At 41.7% G+C, this 21,064-nt stretch overlaps 1 protein-coding gene across 4 annotated transcripts; it reads left to right on the forward strand.

Annotated features, from left to right (window-relative positions):
- Positions 1-4,752: 4,752 nt before the first annotated feature.
- On the forward strand, positions 4,753-17,143 carry ADIPOQ (adiponectin, C1Q and collagen domain containing). 4 transcript variants are annotated; one of them, XM_072807768.1, is made up of 3 exons: positions 4,753-4,910; positions 13,241-13,462; positions 14,548-17,143. In XM_072807768.1, the coding sequence occupies exons 2-3, from the start codon at positions 13,249-13,251 to the stop codon at positions 15,066-15,068; spliced, it is 735 nt and encodes a 244-aa protein (XP_072663869.1). In that variant the 5' UTR covers positions 4,753-4,910; positions 13,241-13,248; the 3' UTR covers positions 15,069-17,143. The 4 variants fall into 4 exon arrangements, with proteins under 4 accessions (XP_072663869.1, XP_072663868.1, XP_072663870.1 ...); XM_072807767.1 differs by having other exon boundaries at positions 4,789-4,910; positions 13,177-13,462; XM_072807769.1 differs by lacking the exon at positions 4,753-4,910 and adding an exon at positions 5,748-5,891.
- Positions 17,144-21,064: the final 3,921 nt, after the last annotated feature.

Consider the following 21,064-nt stretch of genomic DNA (forward strand, 5'->3'; position numbering starts at 1 on the left):
ATGAACAGCACAATACGCAGTAAAGGAAATACATATAACTAATAAATATATAAAAATATAACCTCATGCATAATCAAGAGATACAAATTAAAATAAGATACATAAAAATCTAATAGAATGTCAAATATTTATTTATTTTTTATTTTTTTAAGGAGGGAGAGAGAAAGAGAGAGTTAAGATGTGCGTACATCTTGATCCTGCAATTCCACATCTACATGTTTATCATAAGTATTTACTTACACTAATGAGCAAAGATATATATGTACAAGTTTTTATGTGTAGGTATTTTGGGGGGATGAATGCATGGGAGTGTGGCTGCTGTTTAATTTCTTAAGAAACTGCTTAACTATTTTCCAGAGTGGCTGTACCATTTTCCATTTCTACTGGCAGATTATGAGTGATCTATTTTTATCATGTTCTTTTCCAAATTTAGTATTTCACTATTTTTTTATGTTAAAAAAATTTGTGCTCTTTATTTTTCCGACCTTTAAAAAAAAAATCATTCAGTGATACTTAGGTGGCTCAGTTGGTTAAGCATCTGCCTTTGGCTCAGGTCATGATCCCAGGGTCCTGGGATCAAGGCCTGCATCAGGCTCCGTGCTTAGCTTCTCCCTCTCCCTCTGCCTGACACTCTCCCTGTTTGTGCTCTCTCTGTAAGATAAATAAATAAAATATTTTTTAAAAAATCATCCAAAGTCCATAGCTTATATTAGAATTCACTCCTTGTGTTTTTTGATCAAAGAGAAACCACTTTTTCATGGTTTTTGATAAATGCATAATATCTATCCACCATTATAATATTTAATATTTTTAATTTTAGCCATCCTAGTTGGTGTGTAGTGATATCTCATTGGTGGTTTCAATTTGCTTTTTCTTAATGGTTAATAAGGTTGAACATCTTTGCATGTGCTTATTTGCCATCCATATATCTTATTTTATGAAATATTTTTCATATATGTTGGGTCCATTTTCTAATTGGATTTTTTAAAAAAAGATTTTATTTATTTATTCATGAGAGACACAGAGAGAGAGAGAGAGAGAGAGGCAGAGACACAGGCAGAGGGAGAAGCAGGCTCCATGCGGGGAGCCTGACGTAGGACTCGATCCGACGTCTCCAGGATCACGCCCTGGGCTGAAGGCAGCACTAAACCCCTGAGCCACCCAGGCTGCCCTCTAACTGGGTTTTTTGGTTTATTTTGAGAGTTCTTTATACAATCTAGATACAAATGCTTTTTCAGATATATGGTTTGCAAATATTTCATCCCAGTTTGCAGCTTGCTTTTTTAATCCTCTGAACAGGGTCTTTAACAGAGCAAAAGTTTTAATTTTGGAGGCATCTCAATTTCCATTGTTTTCTTTAATGGATCATGGCTTTGGTGTCATATGTAAGAAATCTTTCCCTAGCTCTATTCCCTGTATTATTTTCCTAGCATTGCCATAACAAATCACCACAAACTTGATGACTTGAGGAAGAGAAAATTATTTTCATCTCCTATTGTGGGAGGATATTCATTTAAATTATTTTTATCTATGCCATGGCATAGGAATAGATATATTCCTAAATATAACAATTATTCTTAAGTTTTGCCCCCTTTTTTAGGCAATTAGCTTTGATTTCTTGGTGTAAATTCTTCTGTTTGTTGAAATTGTGGCCTATGTCAGATTATGTCTGTTGGTACTTAGCCCCATATCCACTTTTAAATAATCCCCTTTATTCCTGAAGCTGTGTGTCTGAAATAACATATTCTAGTCTCCCTTGCCGGATGAGCTCCAATTAGATTCTGCAAAGGCAAGACTGTTGTGTAAGATTGACAGGGAGTAAAAGGGAGAAGCTATTGTGTTTCTGGCCATATCCCTGGCAGTGTCAGTGGCCCTGGCTGCCATTCAGTACAGTCATGGAGGCTCTAGCACTACAGACTGAGTGTAGGCTAATAGGCTATGTCCTATGGACAGAGGCACTTCTGGATCTCTGGGCATCTCCTTTCCTTTGCTTCTCCAGCATTTCCAAAATTATTGTGGGAAATTCTTTGACTGATATTGGGTGTGGTCCCAGGACACAGGTTCTCAAAGATACGAATCTAGGGTTGCTTATTGGAAGTGCATTACTATTAGTCCACAGCCTGAGTGGCAAAACATATACTTAAATTAGTATCTGAGGTTGCCTTAGGTGAAGTGCAGTTATAGCCAAATCTTTTTCCTTTTATAGCCAAGATTTTTTTTCCCTTTCTTGCCATTTCTAGGGATTTGGGGATGGAGCAGAAGTTTCCAGGGTGTGCTTACTCTGCTGTCATGCTCCAATATTCTGGATTCTTTTTCAAAACACAGTAATGATGCTTTATTATTTCAATTAAGATTATGTTTTAGAAATCACAATTAAGCAAAAAATGTATGGCAATATTTAGCCATACTTATGGGAAACTTAATCATGTGCCCTGTTGTTTCAATATCCCAATTCACAAGCTGATGGGAAATTGAACTGCAGACATCATACCCTAGAGGAAATGATCACATTTATTTGATTATTTCACTCTAGGTAGTAACAGTTCCGTCCTGGGAAAAAGAGTAGCCTCGAGGCATTCCTGGCTGAATGCTTTTCAGTTACGGTCTCTAAGCCAGTATGCCACAGAATTGCCTCTTTCCACACAGTGACCTTTGTGGTGGATGGCATTTTTCCCTGAGGTTTCAAAATGACAGGCTTTCACAATGTCATTGGCTGACAACCAGACCCAGCCCAGTCCTGGTGTGTTTTTGGGGCTAGAGGCATTCCACCTTGTGCAACAGTTAAAGCCTGCTGTAACCAGCTGCATTCCCATAAAGCCGGGAGAAAATACTTTTTTTTTTTGCCAAAGCTACACTGAAGTACAAATGGGGATCTTAGGGTCTCACGGTCCATCAGGAGGAGTGAGGAACATGAGTTATTAGAAAGCATACTGGTTTTCGACTCAGATCTGGGTTCAAATCCTAGATCTATGCCTTGGACAAGTCACTTAACCTCACTGAACTCTAGAGGCTTTTTTTTGTAAAATATGAGACAGCCATAGCAATCCTTAAAGGGAGATTAAATATGATCACTTACCTATCCATTGATTCAACACTTTGTATTGCCTACCTTGTACCAGATCATATTCTAGGGGCCAGGGGATACAACACTGGACAGGTAAAGCGCCTGTTCTCATGAAGTTCCCAACGTAGTGAGAGACAGAGAGACAGATAGTAACACAACCAAAAGTAAATAAGCAAATGCCACAATAAAAACAAAAACAGTGATTCAATTGAGAGTAACTGCAGCTTCTCTGTTTTCTGCTTGGTCCTACCTACCTGGTAAACTCTATTAAACCTTGTTTCCCCTGGTCCCTATCTAAGCCAGTGGGCCCTTGGAAAGGGATTCATGACTCCAATCCCAATGGCCTAAAGTGACCTCTCCAGAAAATATGTATATTAGCCAAAGGCAAAGGCCTGAGATCAGACTTTTACTTGACTTTGCTGTGTACTTTTAGGATCTGTGGGGCCAGCAGAGATGGTGTTTGGGGGCAGGCAGACACTTGCCCAGCCTCTGCCTGAGAACATTGTTTCCTTTTTTTCTTTTAAAGATTTTATTTATTTATTTTTTTATGAGTGACGCAGAGAAAGAGGCAGAGACATAGACAGAGGGAGAAGCAGGCTCCCTGCGAGGAGCCCGATGCGGGACTCAATCCCACGACCTGAACTAAAGGCAGATGCTCAACCATTGAGGCACCCAGATATCCTGAGAACATCCTGTTTCTGACTGTCTTGTAGAAGTTGTTACTGGGATCTTGAGCCCTTGCTGGGGTCACGATTTAGTGCCCCAGAATTTGTGGCTTGCAGGAACCACTCTGATCTTGAGTTTCAAAAACAGAACATGAGTTTGCCAAGAAAGAGTCCAAGGTGATGAATGTTGCCATTTCAAGCCTAAGCCTTCTAGGAACACCTACATGGGTGGCAGCTGGTGGTCCTCCAGGCTGCTCCCAGCCTAGAGCTGGGTTCCCCAATAGGTAAAGTCAGAAATATGCTTAAGGGACTGGCAAAATAAGGGCTCACATACCCACAAAAACTTAGTTTTCAAAATTTATTCGGAATTTTGGAACCAGAAAATCTTGAGAGATTGTATTCTATTATCACATTTTAGGAAAGTTTTCTGTTATGTTGAATTTGAGTTACATCAGGTTCAGAGCTCTATAACCTTTTGCAATGCGGAGCCTCTAAAGGGCTTACTCTGGCTCTGCCCCACACCGTTCCAGAAACTTCCCTTCACCTTGGTTCTCAGAATTAACCCACAAAGTTTTCCCCAAATTTGGGGTCTAGCCCAGAGAGGGGAGGATGTGTTCTATTTCTTGTTTTATTGTAACCCCTCTGACTATTCCCCCTTCTGAAGTGCTCCATGTGCACCACACAATCTCACACTTTGTCATGCACAGTGGGCAGGAGTGAGGTGGTGGTAATTGGTGTCCCTGACTTATTACGGCAAATTGATGGGGGAAAGGGGCATCTCCTGGATCACCGGGCAGTTCACTTTATAGGAGGAAGTTTCTCCCTCAGATGTCGAGATAGCTTATTTTCCTTTTTCTGGTCTTGAACCTTGCCCTACCTTCTGTTGAGGTTGTAGGAAGCAAACATAAGAGCCAAGAGAATCTGAGTGTTGTGACTGAGGATCCACTTGGCTTCCCAAACCCGAGAAGGTTTGCAGCAGGTTCCCCAGAGTGGAGACCTGAAGCAGTTGCCAGGGGCAGGGTGCCCTCCCATTGGCCTCTACCCTGACAGGGCTGGCCAATGGGAAGGGACAACTTTGGGGTGGGGATTGCCTTCCCCCTTGAGTACCAGACTGCTGAGGCTGGATCATTTCCTCATTTCCATCCCGACTGCAGTTTGTGGGTCTGATTCTACACCTGAGGGTAAGAACAAGTCGACTACAGTTCCCAACTGGGTCGGGAGGTGTGTGTAGGGGGGCTGCCTTGCAATGGAGCCTCTGGCTGGGGTTTCCGCAGGCTCTCTTGTCATAGCAGGGCACAGATGGGTACAGGCAAAACTCTGGCCAGGGCAGCACTGGCGGAGGCAGATAGGCCTTGGGCTTCTTCCTTGGTTCTCCCACATCTGTAAGAGAAAAGGAACTGTTCTTCTGATCAGAATGCCTGGGGCCATCTTGAATTTTGCCCAATTCACTCTGTGGCAAGATGCTTACCCAGAGAAAAGGTTGGGGTCAGTGAGGAAGGAGGGATGGCCCGGTGATAGAGTTCAGTCAAATAAGAAGGGAAGGAAATGACGAACTTCTCAGGTTGACCAGGTAGGCAACGAAAGAAGCACATGGAAAGGCAGCTTGGGGAAAGCCAGCGCTCAGGCTGAGTCTGGAACCCAGCTCCGCCACTTGATTCTTCTCAGCAGATACTGATTGAGCAGATTCTATAAGGCCAGACACCGGGTAGAGTTAGTGAAGAACAAAGATGAGTGAGACATAATCACTCCTTGGATTTGAGGGAATCTGTAAATATGGAGATACCTACACAGATGTGGAGATAGTTCACAGGATGATTGAGACACTCAAATGAGATACAGTGCGCTTGGTATATACTGAAAACCTATGACAATCTTATAGAAGACATTTTCTGACAGAAACCAGTGGGTCAGCCTGGCCTTTGCCAAGCCCAATCCTGCTGGCCCCCACGAGCGCTGCATCTGAGGCATCTGGTTGTTTTCAATGTCAAGGCAGAGGTCAGAGCGGGAGGGATTTTAGAGATCAGCCCAGCCCTCTTGTGTCAGTGGGTGCGGGCCCCGAGTCTGGAGAGGTTCTGGGTTTCAGATCCAACCTCAGAGGGGCTGCAGCGCCTCACTCCCGGTGACTCCTCCCATTAGGTGTAAGGCTGGCTCCTCCACGCAAGGTAGGTGAGTGACGGGGCCCTTGTTGGTAGAATGTGCCCAAAGGAATGTGCCCAAAGGACCAGGAGGGGGTCAGCTTTGTTCTGGAAACACAGAAGCAGAGAGAGAGCCCTGCAGTTTAATGGGCAGTCCTTGCAGTCTCCCTCCCTTAATTCTTGAGGAGTTGTACAGAGATACACAGGACTTGCTTCTTGTCCTTTCTAAGGTGGTTAAGGGGACAGACTTTCCATGGACTCCTTGTCAGGACAGGAGATTAGTGTCCCCACTTAGCTGAAGTCAGGAGGTAGAAACTTTGGAGAGCAGACGTTTTCAATCAGGAATTTTTTCACGTGGAGAGTGACTGGATCCTAAAAATGCATTGGAGGGATGTGCTGCTATGCTAGTTCCTGGAGGGTGTGTGTGTGTGTGTGTGTGTGTGTGTGTGTGTGTGTGTGTGTTGGGCGTGGAGATGCGGTTTCCAAGTAATCCTCCTAGGAGCCAGCCTGAACTGAGTTGGTTCCTGCTTCTGTCATTCATCCTTAGGTTGTAGCAGGCGAAACCATTTTTAACCTTTAAAAATGGAAGTTTCTTTTTTTCTTTTGGATTTTTTTTTAACCTATGAAAGACGCAGAAGGAGAGGCAGAGACATGGGCAGAGGGAGAAGCAGGCTCCCCACGGGGAACCTAATGCGGACTCAATCCCAGGACCCTGGGATCATGACCTAAAAGCCAAAAGGCAGATGCTCAACCACTGAGCCACTCAGGTTCCCCTAAAAATGGCAATTTCACAGAACCCACAAGAGTTGCTCACATGATCTTTTTTCTTTATTTTTTTTCCCCTCCCAGCTGTTCAGCACTTTTACTAAGAGTTGTGTGATCTTAAAGGCAGCATCTTGGTCTCTTCAAGTCTCCGATTCTTCTCTATAGTGGAAGCAAGAGCAGGGCTATGGGGGAAGTTACATGAAATAAAAGTTCCTTATCCAATTTCTACTCCAATGTACCCTTGCCGATTTTAAAGTATTCTCATGTCCCTCATCTTATGTGATCACAGTTTAGCAGGTTAGGAAGCTGAGTCTGAGAAGGCTTTTTAGAGGCCTTGTAGCATGATGGGAAGCTCACTGGTTTGGAAGTCAGAACAGGAATGTCTGAGGGATCATGTCCTTAATCTCTTGGTTTCCCCATCTCTAAAGTTGGGATTATTTTCCTTGCTTCATGGACCTCTTGTAAAGATCAAAATACATAATAGATAAAATAAATAATGGGTAAAAGCTACTAGTGTGGGAGCTGGCCTCTATGAAGATCTAATAAATGCACCCTTTCCCTTCTCGTTAACCTCCCGTTTGTAAAAGGAGGACAGGGGTGAGATGATTCTGGGGTTCATTTAGGCTCTCAGTGATCTGTGCTTTAGTGCCCTTTCCTACTGGAAGAGTTGGCACCAGATTTGGTGGCCTTTCCCCCCTCTACTATTTCCTGTCAGTCCCAAAGGAAACCCCATCCTGCATTTCACAAGATTCTGCTGTTGTTATTGAAGTTTCAGCAGGTCAAAGTGGAATTTCTTATATATTCTAAATATGAAAAGAAGAGATCATAATATGGCCCTTTAGGATCCAGAAAACATCGTGGCCATCCCCTCATATAGTTTTAAAAATGAAGAGATCCATGCCTATACACGGTATACTGTGAAAGCCAGGGCCACTGAAAGAACCCAGGCTTTGGGTTTTAAATTGCACCCCTGTACTCTTTCCCTTTTCATGCATGGGCAGAAGTTACTAATCTTCTCTGGTCCTGGGAGTTCTCTTGTGGCAGTTGTGTCCTACCTCCTGGAGTAGTAGGGATGGAAAGAGATGAAGAACAGGTGGCCGTACAGTGGTGGTCTATAGCAGGTGGTCCATAAATATTTGCTAGTTTCCCTTCTCTTCACTTATATGTGTGGAAGCTTATAAAATACCTCATACTTTTAGTCAACTGATACAATAAGATTGTGAAATAGGATAGGTAAGGATTAATATCATTAATAATCACATTTGCAGGCAACGAGCATGAGATCTGGGAGGTGAGGTCACCCAGTGTGTTAATGGTGGAGCCTAGGCTAGAAGCCAGGGCGCTTGCATTATAATCTGGAGGGCTTTTCAAGCCATTTTCTCTTATGTCCTCCATCCCATGGAGTGGAATATAAAAAGGCAGAAATGTGATCCTGATGCTTTTTTTTTCTCCTCTGAAGTATGCCCAGGGGTCCATTTTTGGGGTTTGGAAGACCAGAATTCAATTTCCAGCTCTTTTTGCATTTAAAAGCTCTAAGATCTTGGACAAGTCACTTAACTTTCCTGAAACTCACTTTCCTCATCTCTAAAATGGGTACAGTCATAGCCAACATTTATTAAGCACTGACACGTGCCATGTGCCATTCTAGGTACTTTATATGGATTTTATGCCCTTAATCCTCCAACAAATATATGACTAATACATGTTACAGGTAAGAACAAATCATTCTCACCCAAGCCCCAAGATCATAGAGCGTGTGATCCTGTTCTATTTCATACTGTTTCTCAAAATAGTTGTGAGGATTAAATGAGACATTAAGTGACACATGGAGTTCTGTAGAAACAGAATTATAAGTGAAACTTGGGGTCCAGCTTCATGATCCACATAAATGCTTTCTTTACAGGCACCATTGGGTCTTATTTTATGGTTTCATTAATTAATGTTTTCCCCTGTGGAATTAGAAGTCTTTCCAAATGTAAGTGTAACAACTGCCATATCTAAACAAAGAACACAAATAATTTTGGAATACATTTTTTTTGAGAGTAGTGTCTCTGCCCTGACCTTCAATTGTTATCAACTGGTGACTTTTCCACCCAGAACTAAGGTTAGAAGACAACTTTCTTCTGCAATCAGAGTCTGTTCTAGCATCAGAAATTCCTGAGGATCACGTACCGATCTTCACCCCACTTCTCTTCTCAGTACCTCCTCCTCATGCCACTGTCATGGTATCCGGACTGCTTGTCCCTGTTAGTGGAGAAATCCACCCATAATACTGAAATGTTGAGAACAGAATGCCTTCCCTTGGGCTGAGAGAAGAGAATCTTAAACCAGAGAACTCCAGAGGCCTTCTGACTTTACATTCCCCCCAACAGTTTGGAAAAGCCAATCTTCTCCTATCTTTGGGTCCTCTGTAGCTGTCCCCCACCAGTTCTCATGTTCTGAGCTCTCTCTTCCTATTTCTTTGTGGAAAAGAGCACAGCCTCCTTGTTTCAGGAGAAAGCAAGCACACAACCTTTCAGAGGTCTTCTCGGGACTTGGAATGCTAATTCCAGAAGAAGAAAGGATGAAAATGACAAATAGTGGGAAACTTTGAATGCATATTAAGTCTTATTCATATGAGGTGTTCTTCCTAAATACGAAAGCGGGCTTGGCTGGTCTCTCCTCCCTGCCTTCTAATCTAACTCACCTTTTCTTATTTTGGGACCAGCCAAGCCTAGGCTGTATCTCATTTCATTTCCAGCAGCTATGGACTACACTCGCCTGAGCCCTTGAAATCCAGTAGAGGGCGACAAAGGTGTACATAGATGGTAAGGGGCGCGTCGGCTAGAGATTCACAGCTACAGAGGACCCAAGGGGCAGTGCCTGCTGCTGTGTGGTCTCTCTCGGCCCCTTTTTCTATCAATCTATCTCCTTCTCAATTCTCACTTACTTATAAGATCATAGTAAAACTTGATATTTACTAAATAAATGATGCAGCAGCTTAATAAAGAGTGGAAAGATGAACTAAAGTTGTCTTTAAACAGCTAGTCTTCAAATAGAAATCATTTGAGTTTTTTTAGATCACAAAACAAAATATTGAAGATGAATTAAAGAATGAAATTAAAATATATCAAACAATAGAAGACAAAAAGTAGAATATTTTCCAAGACCTACAAGGGCTAAGAACTGTTTACAACTTAGAAGCAAAGAAAAATAAGAGTTGACTCTAAAAATGAAAACTTCCATCACTTAGAAATCAGGGTAGACAAAAGAATAATCTACAGAATAATCACCAGAGAAAACAGGTGTGGCATATATGATAAAGTGTCTGTAAAAAGAGGCCACACAAATTGATTCAAAAGCACAGTGTGGGGAGCTTGGGTGGCTCAGTTAGTTAAGCATTTGCCTTTGGCTCTGGTCATGGTCCTAGGGTCCTGGGATCAAGTCCCACATCGGGCTCCCTGCAGAGCTCTCTTTCTTCCTCTCCCTCTCCCCCTGCCACTTCCATTGCTTGTGTGTGCACTCTCTGTCAAATAAATAAATAAAATCTTAAAAAAAAAAGAAAAAAGCACATTGTGTCCCTAATAAATTAAGTAACCCAAAACACTAAAGGGTGTATCATGAATGAGGAAATTAAGTTAGGAAATAGGCCTTTAATAAAATGTGCAACTCACTATTGATCAAAGTAGCAAGATGCCATTTCTTTTGTTCATTAAACTAGCAATAACAGAAATAGGTTTTTAAAATTTTGCTGGTGAGAGTAGTTAATAGGCTTTCTTAATAGCACACTAACACACTACCTAGTAACAGTGTAACGAACTGCAGTTTGGAAATACACATCAAGAGCCTTAAAAATGTTCATAGATTTGGGCCAGTAATTTTACTTCTGGGAATAGGTCATAACTATATAACTTGGGGATAAGCTATATGACCAAGGATAGTAGTTATGGATTTTAAAATAATACTTTGAAATGGAGGTAAGTTAAAAGTTCAACAAAATAGGAATGGTTAAGTATATTTTAACTGTTTCCATTTGATGAACTAGCACACACACATTTAAAATGAAGATTATGAAAAAAAATAAAATGAAGATTATGGGCACCTGGGTGGCTCAGCTCAGGTCATGATCTCAGGGGCCTCAGATCGAGTCCTGCTTTGGGCTGGCTTCTTGCTCAGCTGGGAGTCTACTTCTCCCTCTCCCACTGCCCTTCCCTCCTGCTCATGCTTTCTCTCTTTCTAATAAATAAATAAAAACCTTTAAAAAATGGTGATTATGAGAACCAGAAAGTGACAAGGCAAAAATGGGGGAATAAAATTTTTATGTAAAATGTGTTTTTCATTATGTTTAAAAATAAACGGAGAAAGCCTTGGGACTGGGGATCGTTTTGTTTTCTGTAGTTTCCAAAGTGTTTATATTACCAATTTTTAGTGAATACATGTGTGTGTATGTGTGTCTATATCTACATCTACATCTACATCTATCTATCTATCATCTATCTATCTATATGAAAGGTGAATTCATATATATATAGATATAGATATATAGACATATATAGATATATATAGATTCATGTTTATATGAATGAATGAATGAATGATGAGTTGGTGCGTTGCATTGAGGGCACTATAGAGCCTAGGTGATGGGGCATAGAGGTAGGATTCTAGACACCATGCATATCTTGGAGGGTAAAATTGTCAATCAGAGACTTTCTTGCCTCCTGCACACAGGAGCTGTCCCCTGAACCCAAGCCCAATTCTGGAGACTTTGGATAACTCTTAAGAGACAAGCAAACTGATGAAAATTGGTTAAGTCCTTGGTGTAAAAAAATACACGTGGACTGTGTTTAACTCAGAATCAGGTTCATGGGATTAAGCACCTCTCAAACTCCACAGAAGGTTTTAGGGCTGCCTTAATCCAGGATCCTAGGACTTATTCCCCTTTCTGTGGTGCCTTCTCTCAACTCCCTGGTGAAAGAGGGCTGAGGAGACTAAGACGTATATATATAAAGGACCATCTTCTGCGGTGGGGGTGGGATATGGAGGAACGGTGTTGAGACAGGATGTCCCCGGCCACCTGTGCCACTTGAGCTTTTTGCTAGGGCTCCCAGAACACATATTTCAAATATACTCCCCTCTCCATCCTTCTTTCCGTCTTCCTTTCTCCTCCCTCACTCCCTCCTTTCTCTGACTCTCTTGCTCTCTCTTTTCTTCCTTAGAAAGACATTTATTGGGGATCCCTGGGTGGCGCAGCGGTTTGGCGCCTGCCTTTGGCCCAGGGCACGATCCTGGAGACCCGGGATCGAATCCCACATCAGGCTCCCGGTGCATGGAGCCTGCTTCTCCCTCTGCCTGTGTCTCTGCCTCTCTCTCTCTCTCTCTCTATTTATCATAAATAAATAAAAATTAAAAAAAATAAAGTTCGAAAGACATTTATTTAGTCCCTACTAAAAAGTAGATAGTGTGTTAGGCTTTGCCTCCTGGTACCTGTAGTTTAATGGGTGAAATGAATGAGCAGATCGGGGAATCACTGGATCGTGCAGGAAGTGCAATACCAGTGGTAAGCGAGGGCAGAGTGTGTGCAGGGGAGGAATGAACAACCCCGACTGGGGAGAGAGGACTTCCTGAAAGAGAAGACATCCTAACTGTGTCCTGAAGGCTGCAGAGGGATCCGGCAGGTGAGGAGGTGCAGTTAAGAATGGCCCAGGCAAAGGGTCAGCAGCGGAGGGTCATCCTCATGGGACAGTGTGGCTCTGGTTGTCTGACTAACACAGGGAGAGGCTGTGTGTGTGTGCACTGTGCGACTGTGTATATGTGTGTGCAAGCATGTGGATGTATGCCTGTGTGTGCACGTGTGCGGGCGCATGTACAATAAACCAAATGGTCTAATATGTGATTCAGGAGATGGGCAGAGGCAGAAGAGAAAGAGAGAGAGAGGGGGGAAGGGAGAGAGAGAGAGAGGGAGAAAGGAGGAGGAACAGACATAGAAATGAGGGAGAGATGGGCAGCCCAGGTGGCTCAGCGGTTTAGCGCCACCTTCGGCCCAGGGCCTGATCCTGGAGACCCAGGATCGAGTCCCATGTCAGGGTCCCTGCATGGAGCCTGCTTCTTCCTCTGCCTGTGTCTCTGCCTCTCTCTGTTTCTCTCTGTGTCCTTCATGAATGAATAAAATCTAAAAAAAAAAAAGAAAAAAGAAAAAAAGAAATGAGGGAGAGAAGTAAAGAAGAAAAAGGAAGGAGCCAGAGAGAGAGAGAGAGAAGTTGGTTAGAGTCGTCATCCTTGGAAAACTCAAGAGGTAGATTCTTGACAAATGGACTCTTGGAACTTGGTCCAAGGAGCCTGGCCCTGTGCCTATGAGGCAATTGGAAGAGTGTCGTTCTGCCCTCATTGAACTCACAATCTGTTGAGGAAAGGAGATTACACACGAAGAATAATGCTAAAATTGCAAATTTCAGGGCAGAAAGAGATCAAGCTAGGTGGAAATAGTCAAACAAGTCTTCTAGAATAGGTGAGTGTTGAGAGAGCAGGTCTCAGAAGTGGACACTGCTGAGATGGCCCGAATCCTGCTTAGGTCCTGATGGGGTGTGCTGTATGAGGTCTCCTTGCGTGGCTGACAATGCAGATCTGGGTTCCAGGGCTCAGGATGCTGTTGCTACGAGCTGTTCTACTGCTACTAGTCCTGCCCGCTCACGGCCAGGACTCCGTGGCAGAAGGGCCTGGAGTCCTGCTTCCCCTGCCGAAGGGGGCCTGCCCAGGTTGGATGGCAGGCATCCCAGGGCATCCTGGCCACAATGGGACCCCAGGCCGTGATGGCAGAGATGGCACCCCTGGTGAAAAGGGTGAGAAAGGAGATCCAGGTAAGAACAAGTTTTTTGGCTTCCTCCATCATAGACTTCTTCTGGATAGAAGAGGGCTTCTGGAACTATACAAAGTCATTAGCTATTGACAAAGGCCTAGACACAGGAAGGGAGCAATTTTTTCTGTGACCCATAAGCAACCTATAAAACCAGCACCTCCGACTCTGCTCTATCCACATCACGTTCCCTGTACTCTTTCCCACCCCCACACTATCCATCACTATTCCCAATCTGTTCACATTCATGTCTCCCTTCATTTCCACTTAATTCTCATTCCACTGATTTCCACTTAATTCCCATTCCACCCAGTGGCATTCATACTTAATGCATTCTTATAGCTCACAGTCCTCCTCCTGGGGAACTCTTGTTTCAGTTAAGAAGATAAATTTAGGGATCCCCGGGTGGCTCAGTGGTTTAGGGCCTGCCTTCGTCCCAGGGCATGATTCTGGAGTCCCGGGATTGAGTCCCATATCAGGCTCCCTGCATGGAGCCTGCTTCTCCCTCTGCCTGTGTCTCTGCCTCTTTCTCTCTCTCTGTGTCTCTCATGAATAAATAAACAACATCTTTTAAAAAAAAGTCTAATGCATGAGGCTGTTAAAGATTACTACAAGGAAGTCTATTCCAAATATGCCAGATTGAATGTGGACAAATGCCCAAAGTATGGAACAGAGAGAAAATGCAACGCTCTTAATGAAGATCTGGATTAACAAGGAAGGCTTTCAGGAGGAGGCGGGGCTTGAGTCAGGCCTTGAAGGATGGGTACACAGAATAAAGGATGGAGTGCATCCCAGATAGAAGGGATAGAAGAGCAAATGTATGGTTGGTTGAGCCAGCATATAAAGGGTTCGCAGGGTGGAGGGTCTAGGATGCAAACTTATAGGAAACAAGGCTGGAGATGAATTTATGGAAGTCTGCTGGGGGATGTAGAAAGTATAACTCACCTCTTTGGGAGCTCCCATTGGTCCCTTGCTCTGTAAGTCAGGCAGGCTGTGGGTAAGGGCCAAAGAGACAGTGTTTCAGGCTAGAATTCACCTAGGCAGGAGTGTTCTGTTCCTTATGGTCACTGAGGTCTTTTCATTCTCTAGGTCTTGTTGGTCCTAAGGGTGACACTGGTGAAACTGGAGTAACTGGGGTTGAAGGTCCCCGAGGCTTTCCAGGAACCCCAGGAAGGAAAGGAGAACCTGGGGAAAGTGCCTATGTACACCGTTCGGCATTCAGTGTGGGGTTGGAGAGCCGGATCACTGTCCCCAATGTTCCCATTCGCTTTACCAAAATCTTCTACAATCTTCAAAACCACTACGATGGCACCACTGGAAAATTTCACTGCAATATTCCTGGGCTGTACTACTTCTCCTACCATATCACAGTCTACTTGAAGGATGTCAAGGTCAGCCTCTACAAGAAAGACAAGGCCATGCTCTTCACCTATGACCAGTACCAGGAGAAGAACGTGGACCAGGCCTCTGGCTCTGTGCTCCTTCATCTGGAAGTGGGCGACCAAGTCTGGCTCCAGGTGTACGGGGATGGGGACTCCTATGGGATCTACGCAGATAACGTCAATGACTCCACCTTTACGGGCTTCCTTCTCTACCATGACACCAACTGATCACAACTAACTTAGAGCCTCCATCTGGCCAAACAACCCCAAAGTGAAAAAACAGTCAACAGGTGTTCAGTGGAGTTAGAAGACTAATTTTGAAAAAGACGACGATGACGAAGAAGAAGAAGAAGAAGAAGAAGAAGAAGAAGAAGAAGAAGAAGAAGAAGAAGAAGAAAGAAGAAGAAGAAGATTAATTTTTGTGTCTAGTTGGAGAGCTCTGAACATTACTCATTATTTACTCATTCATTCAGCAAGTACCTTTTCAAAAAAAATCACATACTATATTCCCTGTCCTAAAGAAAACATAGTTCTTGGCCTCAAGGATCTGTTATGTAGTAGCAACGAAAAGTTAATAATATTTCTGGGGGTGCTTCACATATATGGTGAGATAGTGGACTACCAGAAAGTATTTGGCAGTGCTATTCTGTGTCCACCCTTTTTCCTCATGTTCATGCCAATCCTGGAAGGTGCACAGGAAAGATATTATTCTTCTCATTCTACTCTTGGGTCCTGAGCCTGAGAGAGTAAGGGAATGCCTAAGCTCACACAGGTATTAAGTGGCAGAGTTAGTAACCAAACCCAGGTCTGTAGGCCTTCTCCACTAGACCCTGGCCTTTTTTTAGGAGTATACGGCCTCTTGAGAGTGTTGGTAGGGGGTCTATCACCCACCTCACCTGAGGGCCTCTAAGTTGGTCTTCATGGTGAGTTAAGCCTTTCCCCAGTAGAGCTCCCTCAGAGAAGGTGATTCTATGACTAGGTCCCATCCCGGCTGGACCACTAATTACTCTGTACTTCTGCTTCTGTGTCTTTCCTCATGCTCTTCTCTCTAGCTCAGAAAGCTACTTCCATCTCCACATGGTGAAATCCTCCCTGTTCCTCCAAACCACCTAGTCAGGAAGCTTCTCTGATGTGATAGCTCTTTCCTGCAAATTTTCCTCACAACACCGTGCCCCTGTGTCCCTCTACATATTAAGCTGGATGAGAATCCTGGGTTGACATTTTCTACCAGCCTGGAGACAACTGCCTGGAAAGGACTGTGCTTCTTTCACCTCTGAGTCCCTTTACAGGTCCTTGATAAATGCCTCATGAAGACCAAATCTCTTGAATCTCACCTCTACCCAGAATTAACTCCAGTTTAGTCTCTTCATATAACTGATCCTTATCTACAAACTGATCCTTATCTTAAAACATTTTCATTTTAGGAACTCCCTGAATTTAATCCTTTCCATTGAGTAGTTTGAATTTTTTCCACTAAGGTTTGGGTGTATTTTCCAGAATACTTAAAGAATTCTCCCTCAAGGGGGTAGCTTGAGCCTGCAATGCAAAACCCACAAAGGAATTTGGAGACGATTCTTTCCTTGAGTACCAACAAGGTCTGGAAAGACCTGGGCCTTCTGAATCTATTCTTGTTCTTTAAGAATTATAAAAGGAAGAAGAGTAAAGAAAAGAACTATCTGAGGTGATGGGTATGTGAACTAGCTTGATTGTGGTGATTATTTTACCATGTTTATCTATAATACATCACATTGTACATCTAATTATATACAATTTTTAGTTGTCAAATATTTCTCAAAAAAATAAAGAAGTATAGAAGTAGTCGATAATGATAAATATCCTCCCAGGAGACAACAGCTTGAGTAACATTTTTCAAAGTCTTTAGCAAAAGCAGAGTTAGTAGCATTCTGTATAAACAGACAGGGGAAGCTTTTTTTTATTCTCCTCCCAGTTTTATCATTCTGAATGATTCCTTTCTGTTTGTGTATTGCTTATCATTAAGGGATTATTATTTCTACATACAAAGCTTCATTTTTTAAAATGTTTGCGCATCGGGGCACCTGGGTGGCTCAGTGGTTGAACATCTGCCTTTGGCTCAGGGCATGATCCCGGGGTCCTGGGTTTGAGTTCCACATCGGGCTCCCCGCAGGGAGCCTGCTTCTTCCTCTGCCTGTGTCTCTGCCTCTCTCTGTCTCATGAATAAATAAAATATTTTTTAAACATAAAGTAAAAAAATAAAATGTTTTCACATCATCATGTTATACAAATAAAAATACTGTTTAGCATTAAAAGTAGAAGCACTTGAATCATATGGCTTTTGTTTTCATTTTTGGAGAAAGACATGGGGCTCAGAGGAGGGTGAAGGGGTAAGGGGACATTGCATGTTAGGCCTCTGTGTTATAAATGATGGAAAACAACTCTCAGTCAAGATGGGGGGAAAAAAGGATTCCTTTGCATGATGGAAACTACCAGAGCAGCTATTTTGTCATTGGGTAAGGCTTGAACCAGAGGCTCAAGTGATATCCAAGACTCTTTTCTATCTGTCCTTCTCTGCCATCAGCAGTGTGGACTTAACTCTCAGGCTCTACACAGTATACTTCTAGGCCTTTCCTCACGATATCAAATAGACTGACTGGCAGCCTGCCAGCTCTGGCACCCGCCCACCACATCATGTGGCTAAAGGGACATTCTCTTTTCTGGTGATTCCCACGGAGGCGGGAGGAAGTTCTCTTTTCCAGAAGCCCCAGCAAGTATGTTCTTGCATCTCATTGGCTCTCACTGGGTTGTTTGGCTGTCTCTGACCAATTACTTCAGTCAGGAGGATGGAGTATACTTATCGACTTAAGTTGATTATGGCTCAAGCTGGAGAAAGGGTATTTTCTCTAAGGCAAAACTGGACACAGTTGCCAGAAGTGGGAGAGTGGATAATGGATGCGAAAGCACCTGTTCACCATAAACTCTTAATGTTATGTTTGAATTTTCTTAGGTTTCTTAGATATTGCTGGAAGATTACTATTGGTTTTCTCTAAAATTTCAACAAGTGGTTGATATCTGGTCATGCTCACAGTCCCACGTCTGGGTGGGGGTGGGAGGATCTTCACAGCACTGGACATGGAGTCAATCTCACTTTAAGCTCTCTGGAGCATGGCCAATTCTTTGTGGAAACAGAGAGACCCAAACTGCATAGCCCCTCCTGAGAGGAATTGTGGCCAAGATTAATGGTCCCATGACATCTTCATGGTCACATCATATCTTCAAACATAATTATGGATTTATTCCTTTTTAGTTCTGCCAGCTTTTGCTTCCTGTATTTTGGAGTTCTCCTGTTAAGTACATACTCATTTAATATTATGTCTTCTCAATGATTTTACTCTTTCATCATTATCTAATGTCTTTCTTTATCCCTGGTCATTTTCCTTATTCTGAAGCCTACTTTGTCCGAAGTTTATATAGGCAGTCTAACTTTCCTTTGATTACTGTTTGCATCATTTATCTTTTCCCACTGTGTTGCTTTAAATCTATCTATATAGTTGACTCTTGAACAATGTGGGGTTTAGGGGCACACACCTTCCACATAGTCAAAAATCTGTGTATAACTTTTGACTCTCCAAAAACTTTTCTACTATTGAGCGGAATCCTGAATGATAACATAGTCAACTAACATGTACTTTGTATATTACATGTATTATATATTTTATAATATATTCATATAAATATTATATAATATTCTATTATTTATATTATATTTATATTTAAATATATTTTATTCTCTTTTGTATTACTTGAATATTCCATAATATTTCAACTTAATTTATTTATTGGATTTTGGCTGTGGTATTTTTAGTATTTTTTAGTAGTTGCTCTAGGAATTTCAATGTGTATACCTAACTTTTCAGAGTATACTTAGAATTAATATTTTACCACTTCAAATAAAATATGCATGCCTTAGGATTCTGTGTCCTGATCCTTTTATGTTGTGGTTGCTGTGTATCTTATATCTATATCCATTTAAACATTACAGATAATGCTATAATTTTTGCTTTCAACAGTCTTCCATATTTTAAAGAATTTAAGAGGCCCCAAATACTCTATTTAGCTAGATATTCATCATTTCTCTTGTTCTTTCTTCATTCCTAAAGTTTTATGTTTCCCTCTGGTATAGTCTCCCCTCATCCTGAAGAACTTTCCTTGCCATTTCTTTCGGAACAAGTCTGCAAGTCATGAATTCTCTTAGTTTCCCTCATCTGAGAATATCTTTATCCTGCCTACATTCTTGAAGGATATTTTTGTTGGCTATAGAATTCTGAGTTGGCAGTTCTTTCCTCCCAGCACTTTTTATTTTTAAGTAATCTCTATATCCAATGGAGGCTTGACCTCACAACACTAAGCTCAAGAGTCACATGCTCTACTGACAGATCCAGCCAGGACTTTTTATGATTATTTATTTATTATTTTTTCTTCCAACACTTTAAAAATATTCTCTCTCTGTCTTCAGGCTCTGAGGTTTTTGATAAGAAGCCTGTAGTCATAGTTTCCCTTACTTGTAACTTATCACCTTTTGCTTCCAGGTGCTTTTAAGGTATTTTCTTTACTTTGGCTTTGAATAGTTTATGATATGTCATAAACTATATACATATATACATATACATATAACTATATACATATTTTTAACCTAAGCTGATGGGATTCATTGAGCTTCTTGAGACTGTAAATAGGTGCTTTTCACCAAATATGGACTGTTTTATGCCATTATTTCTTCAAATATATATTCTGAGTAATCTTTCGCTTTTTCTGAGATCCCAATGACATGAATGTTAGATTGATAAGCACCTAAGGTTGCACTAATTTTTTTCTATCTTTTTCTCTTTGATCTTCTTATTTCTCTTGATCTATCTTCAGGTTTTCTTTCCTCTGTCATTTCCATTCTGCTATTGAGTGCATTTGGTAGAACTATGAATTCCAGATATTGTATCTTCTAGTTTAAATTTTTCCATTTAGGTTAAAATTTATTTTTCTTTCTCTGCTAAGAACTCTATCCTCTCATTTATTTCAAGAATGTTCATCTTTACCTCATTGCTACAGTGGGTATTATAAAGTCTGTGTCTGGTAATTTAACTGGGGTCACCTGTTGATTATCTTTTCTTCCAAGTTATTCTGAATTCTGGTCAGATTTTTCTGGTTCTTTATACATTCAGTAATTTTGACTTGTATCCAGAATATTTTTAATATTATATTATGAGATTCTGGCTTCTGTTAAAATCCTCTAGAGAATGTTGATTTGTTTGTTTGTTTGCTTTTGTTAGCAGGTAATCAGTTGGCTTAGGTTCAGACTACAAGTTGTGTCTCACCTTTTGTGGGTTATGATTCCAATGTCAGTTCAGTTTTCAAACCTTTGCTATGGTATTTGGGTCTATCTATCACATGCACAGCTCTGAGTTTAGCCTCGGACTTTGGTAGTTCAGTTCTTGAAGCTTTACTACACTTCTTTGGGTCTGCCATGCATGTGTACAACTAGGGTATTTTAGTTATTTGTTTTTTTGCATTTTGCCTAGAAGTTTTGGTTGTAATCAGTGGGAAAGATAGACTGTTGTTGACTCATTGCATCTTGGCTGGCACTGAATATCTTATGTCCCATGATACTCCTGAAGAAGGAAAAGGAGAAGGCATTGAGAGATTGCAGGAACTCCAGGAAGGCATGTAATTTACTTTGAAGTTGATGGAGGTCAAAGAAAAAGTCCAATCTTGAGACAGACTTTTGTTAGAGGGAGAATCTTGGAAGGTACCAAAAATTCCTCGGGGCCAAGTAAAGTCTTGATTATAACCCGAGTCTCTGAATTTTACTGTACATGGAGTGGTTGATAAGAATACATTAAATGATGTGCAGACACTAAAGAAGTCAGCGTGACCCCAGCAACAGGGACCAAAGCAGAAATATTTACCTCCAAATTCAGAAATTTTATTCTACATATAGTGGTTTACTTAGGAATGTTTGGAAATATCCAAGCTTTTAAGAACATTTAGAAAGAACTAGATTTTTTTCTTTTAATTTTTTAGTTTTCACTCAGGTATTTTACAGTAAGTAAACATGATTTCGAATAAAATCTATTATATAAAAACCACATTTTCCCAAAAGTAAGTGAAGCAAGCTCTCTTCACTTTATCAGCTATGTGTGTGTCACAAGCTCAGTTAAGCAGAATTCCTGGACCAAGAATAAGGTTAATGTGCA

This window comes from Canis lupus, chromosome 31 (assembly GCF_048164855.1).
Source record: "Canis lupus baileyi chromosome 31, mCanLup2.hap1, whole genome shotgun sequence".
NCBI classification, from domain to species: domain Eukaryota; kingdom Metazoa; phylum Chordata; class Mammalia; order Carnivora; family Canidae; genus Canis; species Canis lupus.

Bases quoted from the DNA above. Each gene is read 5' to 3' on its own strand.
- ADIPOQ (XM_072807767.1), top strand. From the start codon at position 13,222: ATGCAGATCTGGGTTCCAGGGCTCAGGATGCTGTTGCTACGAGCTGTT. The intron at 13,463-14,547 runs GTAAGAACAAGT...TTCATTCTCTAG, and splicing joins GGGTGAGAAAGGAGATCCAG to GTCTTGTTGGTCCTAAGGGT.